This window comes from Protobothrops mucrosquamatus, unplaced genomic scaffold (assembly GCF_001527695.2).
Source record: "Protobothrops mucrosquamatus isolate PMUCROS unplaced genomic scaffold, P.Mucros_1.0 scaffold65, whole genome shotgun sequence".
In the NCBI taxonomy this organism is placed as follows: Eukaryota; Metazoa; Chordata; class Lepidosauria; order Squamata; family Viperidae; genus Protobothrops; species Protobothrops mucrosquamatus.
In genome coordinates, this window is record NW_015386443.1 from 430099 (window position 1) to 447059 (window position 16961).

Below are 16961 nucleotides of genomic sequence, written 5' to 3' on the forward strand. Positions count from 1 at the left end.
TTTGGGGAGCATCTTACTTGTGTTGCCTTGCTGGAAATAAAAACCAGGAGTGGAAACTGCTTTTCTAATATGACTTCCAATTGTGTAGTTTAAAGTTATGTGACTAAGGATTTCCTTTCTTCTTTCAGAAACGAGCATCCTCATTAGGAAGAAGGAGGGAGGGAAATTCTAATAAATGCAGAGTTGCCTTGCTTGGTATCAGCAACTAGAAAATCTACAAGGCAGTACACAAGAAAATGAAAGAGATGCTCTAAGTAAGCCACAAGATGGTGCTTGTCTGCTACAAGTATAAAAAACTAAAAAGAAAATTGAACCAAAATCAACTTAATATTTCAGAATTCCAGATTTTATAGAAATAGTATAATTTCATGAGTACCAATTTCCTCATTTGCACTGGAACAAAAAAGACATGATTGTTAGCACGGCATATAACTCTTGCATTTCCATAGATAACAGTTTCCTAAAACGTTTATTTCAGTGGTTCTCAACCTGTGGGTCGGGACCCCATTTGGGGTCGATCGACCATTTCACGGGGGTCGCCAAGCAAGGCTGTCCGCCATTTTTTTTGTCTGCCATTTTTTCCCCTTTTCCAGCGGGTGCCTTACCTCCCTTGGGCTGGGCCAGCTGGTGGTCGGCCTGCTCCGTCTCTGCCGCTTGCCAGCTACGCCTCGGCCGGCGCAGGGGGCGGAACCACGCATGCGCGGCGCTCCCGGGCAGGGAAAGTCCTCGACTTACGACCGGTTGGGTAGTCCTCGACTTATGATCGGTTTAGTCCTCGACTTACGACCGGTTTAGTCCTTGACTTACGACTGGCTTAGTCCTCGACTTACGACCGGTTGGGGTCGCGGCATTAAAAAGGTTGAGAACCACTGGTTTATTTATTCATTTTATATAGCCTCAAATACATGAGTGTGGGTGGCTAAATAGCAGGAAAAGTCACAAGAATGGCAAATAGCAAACACTTTTGTTGCTTGCCATAATTTTGTGAGTATCATCAATTCCTGTAGTGTAGTCTTACAACTTGATGCTGACCAGAGTGCTGATCTAACTTCCTCTTCTATTACTAGAGCTTGTAAGTAGGGGATACTACTTCTCAGGTACTTTGGAGATTGACACCTCTATAATATTTCAGTGTATCCCTTCAATTTTTCTTTGATCTTTGAATAAATTACTATCTGTCCATTGTTATCTTTTAGCATACCAATTTGAGATTAGAATAACTTGATTCCTTTGAAAGATTTTCCTTTTTTTCCCATGTCCATTTCTATCTTCAATTCTGCCAAGTTTCTGTTGCTCTTTGTTAAGTCCCTTCCTAATATTTTTGTCTTTCTTGGCTTTGTCTTTCATGTATATTCCACAGTTCTGACATACTGTGGATAAAGAGTCCTTTGACAGCTGTTCTTTCTAAACTGCTTTTAAGACATTCTGGGTAAGATTCTGTTTCCTGTCAACTTACTGGATTTATATCCACTTAACACATGATCCAACAGATATGTTTCCCACTTCCTATTCAAATGTAATTCTTTACAGGAAGCAAAAGCAAAAATGCTTATTTTTTCAGTAATCTTACATTTATGCAACATTGTGATATCTTTAAATTGCCTGAATTTTTAATATTAATCTTTCATTTTCTGTAGCATTTATCTCTGGAGCACATCTAGTGCTTATTATTTCAATTGGATGGGATTACTCATTTGATAGCAATATAGAAATGGTAGCTTCCATTTCATGAAAGTGTAAATGATTGATGTCAGTTAGTAGGTTGTTTTGGTTAAAAGAAAGGTTAGAAATGAATGATTCACAGTTAAATGGCAAGGACCAGCTGTCATTGGTTGGCATTTTCAGATTTTAGTGACTCTTGGAGAAGTCATTAATTTAATAGATAGTCAGCATTAAATAGATTTGAATTAGGTTTGTCAGTCATAGCAAGATTAAATATAAAACTGATCACATTGGTGTAGGTCCTGGACAAAACTTTTCTAGAAGAGAATTCTGAGAATATCTGGAGCAAAGCAAAATTACATATACAGAAATGTAATGTCATAGTGATGGATAATGTTGCTATATGTTGGAGTCTTGCTTCTTTTTGCTAACCATGAGAATTCATCTATCATAGAAAATGAAATTATTCTTTTCTTCTAGAAAACTAGAAATTTTCAAATGATGTCATATGAGTGATATTAAATGCCACATAAACAACAGTTATTTGACATTATGAATATTTAATTTTATAATGTTCAAATATTTTCTACAAAAGCTTTGGACACTCAAAGGTATACCCAGCTTCTTTTATTACAACTTAACTTTGCAAATTATGTTGGAATAAATGCTAATGGAAATAAATAAGAAAATGTGTACAATACGGACACTTAAAAAAGTTTTAAAATTATAACCTCCATTATTAAACTTCTCAGTATTCCTAGATACCATACACATTTCCAGAAATCAGCCTAATAATGGTCTATAATTATGCCGGAAAATAAGTCAGGAGGATGATTTTATAATTACATTTTCTGTCCCACAGTTATTACATGTAATTTTAATGAGTGTTCTATTGAACTAAACAGAAGGGTTGACCAATATTTTCTAAGAATCTTCCTCCCTCCCCCTCTCTTCCTTCTCATACTCTATCCATTTCTTTTGTGTTATATTTCTGAGTTTATATAATTGTAATAGTCACATTCTTCATAGCATGCTTGCTATGCAATCAACAAGAAAGGATGGGAAATAAATTGGTGCTGGTCTCAGACATTCAGTCTATTTTTCTCATGTAGGCAATTTTTCTAATAAAAATATATATATTATTAAAGGTTCTAAGAATGGAATAACTCTAATTCCCTGTGATCAGATGAACTATTTTGCTAAATAAATAAAAGTGCAGAAAATCATGTATTTTTTTTAGTTGTATTCATTGTGTATCAGAATTTTGACTCCTTTATTCTATATATACCCCTCACTGAAACTAACTTCATTATATTGGAGATGATGTCTGTACAAGAGTTTATGGGCACTTCCATAGGGCAATGTTTCCATTTTCCTATGTTCTTTAACCAAGGAATACTGAAAACAATATGCCAATCAAATTGTCCCTTCACTTGACTAATAGGAACCTAGAAGCAGTGCTATTTATTTTACAGTATGTCCTGTCCAAGCTGCTTCTTAGACTTCATGAACTGGGATTTATTGTAGAGCATTTTAATACTTGAATAACCAAATCTCATTGATTCCACACAAAAGGAAAAGAAATACATAAAGAGCCAACAGTTTGCTAGCCTGCTTGCTCTTCTGCACTGTTTGTCATTTGGGGCTTTTCACCTCTGCTAAAGAAGCCAGCATTAAAAGACCTGCCGTATGGGTGAGCAAAAATGAGAAATAGACTTCACCAACTTTCAGAACGTCACTCTTGTAAAAATACAGATGACCTTTTGCAATTTGGCTTGCACCACAGCTGAGCCAAGAATAAATCATCTTAGCTGCCAACCTCAATTGATGTTAAATTCCAGAATTCCACAGTGGCTTTTGACCTGGCAGAGTTCTGCAGTTGATCAGCTAAGTTGTATAAGCTCAGCTATGGTATGGCAAAATACTTCAGTCCCAATAGTAGCATGTACATAGACTCAGAAATATGTATTTCTGTTTTATGGAGAATAAAAGAATTTTAAAGTAATATTACAGTTCAGTTGCCAGGCAGAGATATTTTAACTCCACTTCTTCCAATTCCATGTCCTTGGAATGAGCCCTGTATGATTCCTGCAGTAGATATTACTGAGATTAGAAGAAGCAATTAATGCAATTATATAAACAATAGATCAGCTAGGAATTAACCTGGAGAATATAAAATGCACACCCAGCGCCTGAACTGGGCATTATCTCGGAAGCAAACTCAAAGACACAGGGTGACTGCATGAAGAAAAGACTGCAGCCAAGAGAGTGATTCTCCTTTCCTGAGGTATTCTGAGATTGGACAGCCCAGCAGAGTTGATAGGTATGCATTTCTATATGCCTCTGTGAATCTAGAAAATCTAGAAAAAAATGTTTGTAGACATGTAGTGTTCAACAAAACAAACATGATATATACTGCTTTGTTTTTGAGATGCCACAAGATAGGTGCATTTTGGCTGTAAAATAACATGATTATCCCTTAGAAGCATTTTTTAAGCAGGATTCTGTTTGCTGTGAGATAATTTTTAACAAAAAGTATTCACTATGCTGTCAATGCTTCTTTACATCATTCATCAGCATTTGATCTGTCATTAATCAAACTTTTTTCTCTGTCAATGGCTTTACTAGTTTATAGGTTCTGGAAACAATGTTTGAATGAAGCAAAGTGTGTGTGGAAAGTATAACAGCACAGAAAATATCAAAATCTGAAACCGTTTCAATACATTTGAACAATGAGATGAAATTCAATATAAATAAATATGAATACCTGAATTTAGGAACTAGATATACTGTATGTGTCATAAATATTGGTCGCATTGAATAAACAATTGCCTGCATGAGCTTGATATTATTTGGCAACATTTGGAGTGTGTGTGTGCTTATGAAGCTGAAATTAGAGCACTAATTATTCAGGTGTCACATGTTGAGAACATTGACAAACTAGAAAATGTTCACCAGAAATCAGCTTAGTATGAAATCAAACATTACAAGGAAGTCAACAATTGCAAGGAAACAGCTTTTTCTTTTAAAATATTAGAGACAGAATAGAGAGAATGACAGAATAACAGAATAGAGAGAAAAATAAGAGAAGAAAATATTGCTGTCTTCCAATATTGGAAGTGCTGGAGAAGAGTTGGGACAGATTCTTCACTTTTTGTTTGGCTCATTGCTAGTATGAGCCACTCACCACTTAATGACTACAGGATCTGATGGCATCATCCTGCTCCCACTTCCAACCCATTGCACACTGCGTCCATGTTTTCCAACTCTAGTTCAAAACAGCTGGTTTCCTGTGCTTCATTCTGTCCTAGCAAAAGGCTGACATTACCCCTCTTTCCCCTCCTTCCAATGGCTGGTTGCTGCCCTGTACTGGTATATTTTGATGGGTTGTCAAGTTGCTATTTTCTCCACATTTTTTAAAATAATGGTGCATTTCATTCAAAGGCCTGTTAAATCAATGAATTGTCTCAACCCTAGAAGCCCATGTTCCACTAAAATCTTATATATCCCAGTGGGCACCTTTTTGATTTCTGTCCAAGCTGAACGAAACATACTTCTCTTGCTTTCCCACTCCATGCAAAACTTCTGTTCCCTTCCCTTTGTTTTAAATATATATTTGTTCCTTTGTTGCATGAAGATGAACTATCAGTTCTTTCTTGTTAGCAAAGTTTCTGTGGAGTTAGAGAGAAATGTAAGAACTACAATCAGACTGGCTTTCATGTTCTTATTATACAGTAGTGTCAAAGCAACAATGTTACAGCATTACAACAATAAGGGGGAAAAGGAAAAAATAGGATCTGCTTTTGGGTCAAAGAAGATAGTGTGTGTGTGTGTGTTTGTGTGTAGGCATCCATGTGTGCAAATGGTACATTTCTCATCTATGCATTGTATAGCGATTAAGCAGGGAATTATCTCAATGTGCCTTCCTTCAATTTAGCATGAGATTAATTCCCCCTAATTTCTAGTAATATGGAATTGGAGGAATAAAGACCAGGAAGATATAAAGGGTGTTGCTATGAGTGTGATTTCTGTTCCTGTTAAAATGCTACTTGTCTCTATCTAGTCTAGTGATATTTTCTTTTGCTTTATCTTTATATCCAGCATGAATCCTGTCCTTTCCATCTCTCTGCCCCTAGTATTTGCCTTGACTTTGGGGCAAAGTCTGGCTCTTTGTATCCCTGTTGACTATGTCATCCATGTGGAGAAGAGAGAATGCGGCTACTGCTTAGCTATCAACACCACCATCTGTGAAGGATTCTGCATGACCTGGGTATGGTCTTGTAAGATATTTCTGAGTCTTTCCTTATAGTTCTTCTTGAGCATATATCTGAACATGGATATTTGGGTTTTTGGGCTGACTGGGGCCACAGTATATGAGGTGGTAACAGAAAATGAATGGGATTATGTTCTGCACTTTAGACATCTGGAACTGGTTCTTTCATATTCCATTTATTTAGGCTAGCACCAAAGTTTTTATGGATATCTGACTTGGAAATGGTGGGAAAGTGAAAAACAGCTGAGGGGAGGGGTGCTATAAGCTTCAAAAAAAAAGGGATACGGGCTGAAGTTGCTTATCTTTCTTTAAAGCAAATGTGCAAAAAGTGTGTACAGTGGCTGTATGTGACCTGCTGGCATGCTTTTTATGCCTCCCCCCATTAATGACATTGCACCCCAAATTTGATTTCTTTCTGCATTTTTTTTTAAATTTGGGGGAAAGGTGACATACTAAACTGGGTTTCTTAAGATGTAGAATGGAGTTCTAAACATGTCATACAAAGCCTGGTGCTCTCCCACAACTGATAGTTTTTCACTGCTGCTTTAAGAGAATAAACCTACAAGAAATTTACAAGAATAATTTGTAATAAGTTATCTTCTATAATAAAAGAACATAACTTGAAATTTCTTTTAATATGACATCCCCCTTCATGCATGGTTGTTTATTATTTTCTCAAGTTGGGTCTAAAAACGTAGGTAGTTAATATGCAGAATACACCAGGATTTCAATTTTCCAGATGTTTAAGCTACTATTAGAGAACTGTGCTTCTTTCAATATATTGTTGACCTTTTCCAACACTTCCAAAATTCCTCCCTTCCTTCCTCTGGGAGACAGATTACATCAAAAGCCATTCCTTCTAATCCTAATTAATTAAGACATTAGTTTGCAAATTGTAGAAAAACTAGAACAGATTCTTCCAATAAAAAAAATTAAAACATGTTTGAAGAACTGATTATCTCTGATACTTACTATCTGTCCAGTGAAGTCCAGTACAGTGAATGCACTACATGTCTGTTTGATAAAGTAATGAAATCTAGAAGCAAGCCTTAGCATTTGTTCTCTGAAACAGCATGCCCCTCCAGAGGTCTGTATGGTTCCGTTTGATGTTCAGAAAGTCACTGAAAATGTAATTTTTCTCCCAGACCATGCTTTAGAGTGGTGATTGAGCCTCATATATTTTACTGTTTATAGAGCTTGTCTTCTGGACCCTTATGATCTGCTTCATTTTTAAATTATTATTTTTTTTAAATAGTAAGCCACAACAAGTAATTAAATAACAACGACTAAATATCTTAATTGATGGTTCTATAGTAGAATCCCTTGAAATTTAGATTGGGATAAGTCTAATTAAAAAACTTGACTTTTCCTTTTACAGCCCATTTGTGCTCAAAGTCACATTGGTCTGACAGTCAGTTCTCCAGAGTTTCTGCAGTGGATCTTCCTAAGTCTTCTCCAAAGATGAACTTGGACTTTCTGCATGCACAGTAGGTGCTATCTATGAGCAATTGCCCTTCCAAAGTGCCCATTCTAAGCACATTCTTTTCTAATAGCTCAAACAGTTCATAATCTTTTTATACAGGATCAGTTTTAACTGTTTTCTCATTTCAGCAAGATTGCTGTTGCTTGACTTTTAGTTTGAAAAGCTCCTATAATGATGAAAGGATCCTTCTAATTTCAGTTGCATAGTGATTAGAAGCACAGTGAAGAGCAGAACCCAACTTTTATCAGGATAATTTTAAACAAAGTCTATTAGGAAGACAGAATAACTGTTGGCATTTTGTTACAGGACAGTAATGTTAAGAAGCTACTGCCCCGGAGATCGAGTGCCCTATCCCAGGATGTGTGTACATACAAGGACCTGGTGTACAGGACCGTGATGATACCTGGCTGTCAATACCATGCTGTCTCTTACTATTCCTATCCTGTGGCAGTGAGTTGCAAATGTGGGAAATGCAACACTGATTACAGTGACTGTGTGCAGGAGGCAAGTGGAGCTGGTTATTGTGCAATGTTCTAGAACGGGTGTCAAACTGGGCTGGATGTGTCACGCGCAGGCCATGCCCACCCCAGCTCCACAATGGCAAAAAACATCGCGATACATCATAATATGTCACGTGATGCGATCGAGTTTGACACCCTTGTTTTAGAAGCTACATAACCCTTGAGGTCTTGGTTCTCTGTATCTTTCATGCACAGCAACAGCTAAAGAGCAGCAACAGCAAAAATAAATAAGTTGGCTAGCATATCCATGAATTTGATCTGTCCAATTATTCAATGACAGAACAGTAAAATATAATAGGCTGCTCGTTTTTGTGACTTTCTTTTTTCTTAGGTTTCACAGGCAAAAAAGAGTCAAGAATAAAAACAACCGCTTTTTCTTTACTACAGGTCAGAGCAAAGACTCCATGGAATGAAGTCTTAAGTTCTGCTTTCTGACCGGAAAAATTAGAGTTAACCTTTTCCTACTATCTCTATTTTCAATGACCAAGAACTTAACATTTAAATAAAATTTTAAAATAACGTATACTAAAATCCTTAAAGAAAAAAAGTCCTGTCCATTTGAAATGTAATCCTTAGCATGCTGCAGAAAGCTCAGTGCAATCCTCAGAAGAACAAAATGCAAATACATAGATTGTTGTTGCACTGGTTTGAGCATTTTTATTGTAGTAGAGTAAGTGCAGGGACATAACACTGTTTGTATTGTCCTTGGTGCAATGTACACATAGTGTCCTGAAATCAACATATAGTTCTTTAGGAAGAATGACACCCCCACACTCTTGAGCTTTCTCAGACAAGCTCAGTGATAATGTACAAATATAATAATGATCTATAACAACTAGAATGTAAAGTTTGTTAAGAAAAAATGCTTAGTTTACTGTATAATCAACAATATAAATAGGCTTTAAATTTTCAGCTTCCAGTTAAGTTACACTTGATTCTTTTTATAGTAATTTTATTAAATATTATAATTAAAAATATAAACACTAATACAAACTAAAAAACAAAATGAATAGAAAAATAGAAAAGAAAAAATAAAGAAAAAGATAAAGAAATGAATTCCTCCTTCATCACAAATATAAACAAATTTTGTAACTTATTACCTTCTCTTGAAATGAAATAACTGATGCCTTCTTCCCATATCTTATCTCTTATTTATAAACAAATTCTTAAAACTTCATTTTTTTTGTCCTGATCAAGTCCTTTGATAACATATCTATTTTAAACTTGATAAAATAAATCAACTTTATATTCTTTCCTTTTACCTTAACAATCTTGCTCTTTAATACATTCAAATAGTATCTTAAAACTTGAGGTTTTTTTCTTACCCTTCTCACAAGTCTTCAAAACTGTTAGCAATCCTCATTTGTAAATCCAATATAGGAAAGTTATTGACATCATTATTTTGGTTTGTTATTTGTATATCCTCTTTAATTATAAAGACAACAGCTGGTTTCATTTGTATATCTAGGGTGGCATCTTTTTCCACATAATTCTTGTAGTCTGTCATTTTTAAATCCACTTTCAAATCAGGGTTAGTCTTTTCCAGTAAACCTTGTTCCTCTTACATCTTTTAAACAAGTCTATCTATAATACAAGCACCCCTACATCTAAGCTTCTGGGTACATTACTCACAAATATCCTTTAACATGACCAATGTAAAAGGATTTGGCTCCATTCTGTAATATTTAAATATTAATCTTTAATTGTAATCTTCAGTTCCTTCTGGTTCCCTCTAGAGTACAACCTTCAAAATCCTATAGTTTTTGTAAAAGAATTCAAACCAGCAGCATTTTCCCATGGGAAGGATTCTTATTTCAAACTTTTATTTCAAATCCATCCCGACCTTTAATATGTTTGTAACTTTCAAAAAACAATGTTTTAATCACCTTTTCGCTGATTACTAAAAAAAAAAGATTTTTTTAAAAAGTCCTTAAACTTGTATTTAAAAATTCTTTCACTAAGGATTGAAGGAAATTCACCTGGTGTTATAAAACTTATTGTTTCAAAGGTTCCTAATAGTTGAAAAGCAGATAACAAGCAATTTCCAAAAATGATTAGAAAACAAATTATGCAAATCCTGTGTTCATAAAAGAGTCTACTGCGGTTTGGGCTAAGATAGTGTTCCCTTGTCTCCGAGCTCAAAACTCTCAAGATAATGCTCTTGCTATCTCCTCACAAGGAACAACTGTCTGGAGCACTTGTGGATGATCCCAAGTCCTCCTTGTCCAAAAAGGAATTGCAAAGAGCTGGTCCGCTCACTGGCCCTTCATTCTTCAGCAGTCATTAGCTCTGCTCTCGGCGGAGCTGCCTTTGGTTCACCATTTCTTCCCTGAAGTCTTAAATTATACTTGATTTTAAATGGCACATCTTCCATTTTTTATTAATGGCTTATAACTTTATAAATAATAAATTTAAGGAACTAATTTACTTTGTAATATTTGGATTGCTTAAGTTATTTTGAATTAAGTTACCACAGGAACCAGATTCTTTACTGTAGGTAAAGTTAAAAACATAATCTATAAAAATTCATACATCTTTGTTCCCAATGAGTGAGTGAGACACTAGCAGATATACAGCAAGTGGGTTAAATTAGCAGCAAGTGGAAAGACAGCAAATGGGTTAAATTAGCAGCATCTATGGAACTCCAGGAAACTAAATGCCTAATTCATTTTTCAACAGTTCAGCAAAGATTTGGCCCCACAGATAGTTCTTTCTTTTCCTGTTCTACTCATATATACAAAACATTTTCCTAGATATTTCTTCAACTCTCCATTTATCCAAAGTACCGTATTTTTCTGTGTATAAAACACTATTTTTTTCCTGCAAACACCCTGTTCAAAAATCAAGTGCAGCGTCTTATACACGGAAAAATAATGGTAACCTCTGCAGCCCAGGACATGCCTGTGGGTTGCCATGCCGCCTGGTGCAGGTGTCAAGCCCCTCTGGGCTTGCCACTAACGGGAGGGGAGAGGGGGCAAGATCGTCAGCCGGCCGAACTTCCGGATTTGCCAGCTCAGCTGTTCGGCGCTCCGCTGAACAGCTGATTGGCACGGAGAAACACGCATGCCACAGCGTCTTATACAAGGGTGCGTCTTAATAGACGGAAAAATATGGTAGTTATTCTCATTCCACTCTTGGAATTCTTGTTTCCTAAACTCAGACATGCCGCTATCTTACACAGTGTTTTATGACTGGTATCTTTATAATGGCTTTGTCTTTTTCATGCTTAATAACAGAAAAAAACAATTGTCAATAGAGTGAGCGCTATTGTTTCTTGACTGGTGGTTTTTGTCCAGGAGGTTATTATTCCAGGAGGTTCTATGAATGAAAGTCTATGGGGATAATCTTCCATTCTGGCATAGATTCATAAGAAATTCTCCAAGCCCAATGAAATAAACCACTTGAGCTATACCAAAGAGAGGTGCAATGACAAGAGCTCTGCAACTAGCCCCCTTTAGAAAGGCTGAAGGACCTTCTTTTATCCAAATCTTCCTATAGAGACAAAAAAAGTAAACAAGACATAATTGGTTAAAACATTCTGCAGTGTATTACCTAAACATATTTCAGCACATGTTAAATATTTAGCAACAATTTCTCTATATACATTTATCAAGACTTTGCATATATGTAATTCATTGTACAAAATAAATCTTACAAAAAAGTGGTATCATACCAAGAAGTGGTATGATTCCATCTTTTTATAAGCCAATTCAAATGTTCATGCTTTTGTACAGAACTAATATGGAAAACTAGTTCGGAATTGTAATATTCCACATGAATAGGCTTTGTGGCACCACATGTAGCCTGGACTGAATCATATAAAAGTTGCTTTTACATGTTATAACTGTGCACTTGGGGCAACTGGTTACTCATTATTTTAACAAGATTTGTATCTACAGAGGTGTCAGGGTAAATTAAGGGCAACTGAATACGTGGAAGCCAATACACTGTCTTCAGAATTAAGAAGTGTGAACTGTTTTGTAAGCTTTACCTTGCACAATCTATAATTCCACTGTAATTCTCCTCATTTCTTCCTTTGCCCATTGATTGAAGACGAGTTTTTATTACTGAAAAAAATGTTTGAGAGATATGTTGGTCAATTAATCAATTGAGTAAATGATAGTTCAAAATGTGTCTATTCCACTGAACTATTATTGTATTATGAAAGCAATAACCTTCCCTATATAAGAAACTCTTAACAGATAAAAATATAAATTAGGTTTCATAGATCCATAGGAATAACCTTTTTTAACATGTCCCCATGACAAAGTAGCCCAGAGACAAACCTAGAGTCATTCTTACCATCACAGGGGTTCACAGATACAGCTGCCACTGAGCCAGCTATGCACCCAGCAAGAAAAGAGTGAAAGAAGCTTGTTCTCTGCCCCAAGGAATTTTGTCCTGCTCTATTCAAATGGGCAAACAGTGGGAAATAGATGACAGAGAATGGAACATCCCTGAAAGACAAAATGTATTCCTTTTTCAAGCAATGCAGAAAACTAATCTGAGAATGAAAAAAACTTAGGGAAACAAAATCATTACCTCAATAAAGTGGCTCCAAGACCCTTATAGAGCCCTTTGATGCCATGAGTTTGTAGAAGCTCAGTTGCTATTTGGGTGGCAGATATCTTCCTTGAGATAACCACAGGTCCTACATTGTATGCTCTAGTCAGGATAGGGTTGACTTTTACAAGATTGCATCCAGAGGTGGAACAAGAAACTCGGCTAACAATTTGCTGAGATGCTGAAATGAAAATAGAAAATACATAAGACTTGTTGTTTTGAAAAATCTCACTTGAACTTAAATCTGAGTATTAGACTCCTGAGAATCTATTAAACTACTTGTAATTAAATGAGTCTGAATGCTCAGATAAGACCTATGTTTTAGAATAATCCCTAATTTCCTTACAGCAGAGGCATTGATGAATATATTTAGATTCGCATATCACTGCAATATTATCCAAATTCCATGCTCCTTTTTTCCAATCTTCTCCCAATAGACATAAAGAAGAGAATATAGCTGGTGGGGTGGGACCAATGTATGCAACCATTTTTCCAATTATAGCAATTCTGTGGTTTTAGACTGCAATTAAACTTTGATTTATGTGATTGTTTTGATGATACTTCATCAAGACAATATTAACCCTTAGTAATCATTTAGATTTTTCTCCAGGAGTGATCAGTTTATTAATTCTTTATTAATTCATTTTAACTTGTCTTTTGTGTCTTGACTATTTCTATTCTCTTCAACTATACAAAGGCACTGCAGATTTTCTACATTTTCTAATGCTATCCTGCCACTTGAGTCACTATTTTATAGCATTCTAGGTTGTATTGTGGCACTGTAGATACCACGACAAAGATGATAGTTTCAATACAGTTGAAATTACAGTATGTCTGAGTTTGAGAGATGGGTACAGAGCATATTTTTTGCATTATCTTCCAAAGTAAAATGGTGTAATATGTACAGTTTTACAGTGAAATCCCACATAGTAAGAAGATTAATTTATTTCTCTGAGTTCAGTGTAATATATGGAAAGAGAGGCAACATTACCTAGTCTCCCTGCATCCTGCAGCTGGATTTTTAGCATCTCCATAGGAGTGGTGATAATGACCTGACAAACTCCAGCACCACAGCCTGCTAGCATCTCTTTGGGTAAAGAAAGAGCTAGCCTGAAAGGAAAAAAAGAATCAGAAGATTTGTCAAACATATTACTTTACATTAATTTGAACACCACAGCAGTGAGAATGGGCTGTGTAACAGAGATGCACAGATTTTCTCCAAAGGAACAGATTTTTTTTAACAAAAGAATTAAAAAATAAGTAATACAAGAAACTTCACCATTAAGCCCCTTTATTTACTTCACCTTGTATATGTGGTTCTGTTTGTCTCTCTAGCTGTCCCTACTGAGGGAATGACCCTATCTGTTCTCACTGTACGCTTGTCCTGGCATTCTGTTTTGTGACTCCCTTCACTCCTGTGTAGAGCCTTTCATGTTTCTGTATCCAAAAGGAATATGGTTGAGGATAAAACTGGGGCTTCTATCAACAGTGCTGAAAATGTCCTCTCACTTGTCTGTGAATAGCAATGTCCCTATAAAATGGTAGCATTTCCAACGATTTTTAATTAACAATTGATAGTTCTTTGGCAAACCCCAAAGAACTGCTTTTCTGATATATAGGACAGAACTATAATATTTTCCCTTTCCTCTTTTACTTCCACTTACTTTGTGCTTGCATTATCTTGTTTCAAAATATATTATTGTTTGCCCCTTTCAAATGTGATTGTACAACTAATCCCATTGGTGGCATTTATAGAATAATTAAACTAGTTGTTATTACATTATTATTATTTTTAAAATATGCCTTGGTTAAAAAAAAACTAATCCAGGAAAGTATAAGTTAAAAATATTAAACATGCACTAGAAAAATATAGAACTTGAAACTAGTTTTAAAACCTCAACTTAGCTATAATGGATGTAAGATACAAGTGATACTCAAGTATCTGAAATAACATACCCTTCCTTGGTAAGAAGGTGTCTAAAATAGTCATTAGCAGCCAGTTTGATAGCCTTCTCAGGTGTTACAAGGGTCAGGTTCACTGCTGCACCTATAAATAAACATACTTATGTTTAATTGATATAAAGTGATTGTATTCTTCAGTTAACAATTAATATTACTCTATAAAAAATTCCACACCAGTCTGGTGCAAAGCTGAGTTCTCGTTATTATAAAGAAAAGAAAATTAAAATTAGAATTAAGAAAAGGAAAGCAATAATTGCAGAAACAATGAAAGAAGAACCTTCAATATTCACTGGGAATAAATTAACTCATTGTATTTCAAATTAGCAATTCTTCTTCAGATTCTAAAGCAGGGTTGTGAAACTGCCGGCCCACGGGCCAGATGCGTCACAAAGAAACCACACCCACCCCATTGCCGGCAATGGGGAAAAAGCTCCGATACATCGTGTGACGTCACATGACGTCGCGAGTTTGACATGTCTGTTCTAAAGAATGTAGTCAATTTGATAAGATAATTTAAAAAGTAGCCTAAATATTTAATGAAATGAATTTCCAAAAAATTAATTAACATAGTTTCATGAAATACGTTTGCTTTCAGGAATGCTTAATAGTTTGTTGTAACTTTTACTACAAACTTTAATTAAAACAAATAATCAAATAATTAAAGTAGCCCAACAAAAAGAAAATGATGCGTCTTGGGGAAAGTCACATAGTTGCATTAAAATGGTTTCCCTCCTCCCACTATCATTTATCGTCTTTTATGTCTATATGTGTGTGTTGGCAAGAGAAGGATACAAAACTGGGACATAAACCTGAGATGTGGGCATCTCCCAAAGATGGAGGGATGGAAATTAAAGTTAGATTAACTTCACAAGAGTTGAAGAAAAATACACTTTATTTAAAAAGAAAAGGGAAAAAATAAACATCATTTTTTAAGTTGTAATCTTTAAAAATGCAATTAGGCACTGATGCAGAATCTAAATTATATAGTTGCTCAATTTATAATATACAACAATTGGGAAACTGGCTGAACTGAAAACCCAAAACCACAAGATTGCACTGATTTGTTACAATCGTTGCACTCTAAATTTTATCAAAACATTTCTCAGGGAAAAATTATCATCCTGAGAGATTTGAAAAAAAATGTTCATCTATAACTAGATTTATGCATGAAAGATTGAATACTGTACAATCATACAACTTGTACAGAGATATAAAGAAGATTGAACTCTGATATGGACAGAAAATGTAAATTTAAAATACATTTCTGCCTAAAATATTTATTCATTACTTAAAAATCACCTGAATGCTGAAACCAAAGTTCTCTCCTGCTTTTTCCCAGACTTTCCCCGGCTTCTGGGGGTAATGCTTATTAGAGTTGTTGGGGACATGTTACACACCAGTTCAGAAAAAGCAACTTCTTTGTTTCCCTAGAGTTCTGTCTCTAATTTTAAAAGAAAGCTAGCTTTTTTTTAATTCAGGAGAAGCATGGTCTACCATATCTGCCTTTGCTTTATAATACAGAAGTCATGCCTCTCCAATTTTTATTCTCTTGAGAGGAAGGAATTCATATAAACTATTATTCTTCTGAAGGTCCCTTAAACAAGCTCCTTTTGACTCCCCTCTCTGGAGTTTTGACCTTGCTCTAGTCACTCCACTCTGTTAACAAACCATAGTTCCAAAAGTATAAAGTAATAAATTAATAAATCCATGTATGCAACCACTACCATCTTCCCCATCATTAGCATGTATACAAAGCAATTATGTGTTATTCTTCCTCTCTGTAATCAACCCAATCCAAAATATTGCTCTCTTTTGAGATGAAGAAATATTGGAAAGAAAACCAAGACCTCAGAGTGTGAGGGAAAAAAAAAAAGCTTTGGCCATTTCAGCACTCTTTGAAAAGAGAGTGAATCTTGAGTGCTTAGGAACCACCTAAGACAGGGGTGTCAAACTGCTGGCCTGTGGGCCGGACTGTCACAATGAAACCGCGCCCACCCCATTGCCGGCAATGGGGAAAAAGCTCCGATACGTCGCGCGCTATCACGTGACGTCGTGAATTTGACATGTCTGACCTAAGACAAATGCTTGGAAAGTGCCAGTCACTGTTATATAGGCAACTGGAGGGCAGTAATTTAGATATTGCTGAATTAAATTTCCCACTTTTCCTTATTCCTGGGCTTTCTGGTAGTTCAACAATTTCCGGTTGGCTCAAATTCCTTACTCCTGCTATATCTGAACTGACACCCTGCAGTCATATGTTCTTCCCATTAACTGGACTCCATTGCTAAGTTCAAGAACTCCTGGCAAATTTTTAAAAAGCAACTAATTTTTTTTGCCTTTCTTTGCTTCTGTATTTAATCCCCGAATAATAAAATTCTACTCACTTTTACTTAGAACTACTGGAAACATGGGTTACTACATTAGAAATGTATTCAGAAGTGCATTCTAATAAAATGAATACAACTAGGCATCAAAATTAATACTAATATTACTAAAC

The 16961-nt window shown here is 35.6% G+C and overlaps 2 protein-coding genes across 2 annotated transcripts in view; one reads left to right on the top strand and one right to left on the bottom strand.

The window, feature by feature from the left end:
* Nucleotides 1–3914: 3914 nt before the first annotated feature.
* Nucleotides 3915–8044, top strand: TSHB (thyroid stimulating hormone subunit beta). Its single transcript, XM_015812065.1, has 3 exons — nucleotides 3915–3985; nucleotides 5764–5932; nucleotides 7725–8044. Exons 2-3 carry the CDS (start codon nucleotides 5765–5767, stop codon nucleotides 7953–7955), a joined length of 399 nt encoding a protein of 132 aa, XP_015667551.1. The 5' UTR covers nucleotides 3915–3985; nucleotide 5764; the 3' UTR covers nucleotides 7956–8044.
* Nucleotides 8045–11175: 3131 nt separating this feature from the next.
* The window catches only part of LOC107284061 (mitochondrial glutamate carrier 1-like), a 7987-nt gene continuing 2201 nt past the window's right edge, over nucleotides 11176–16961 (bottom strand). Inside the window, exons 4-9 of the mRNA XM_015812067.1 lie at nucleotides 14459–14549; nucleotides 13494–13612; nucleotides 12482–12683; nucleotides 12242–12396; nucleotides 11931–12006; nucleotides 11176–11431 (exon numbers count right to left, since the gene is read on the bottom strand). Of these exons, the coding sequence (XP_015667553.1) occupies nucleotides 11272–11431; nucleotides 11931–12006; nucleotides 12242–12396; nucleotides 12482–12683; nucleotides 13494–13612; nucleotides 14459–14549 (803 nt within the window). The 3' untranslated portion in view covers nucleotides 11176–11271. The remainder of the gene's footprint in view (nucleotides 11432–11930; nucleotides 12007–12241; nucleotides 12397–12481; nucleotides 12684–13493; nucleotides 13613–14458; nucleotides 14550–16961) is intronic.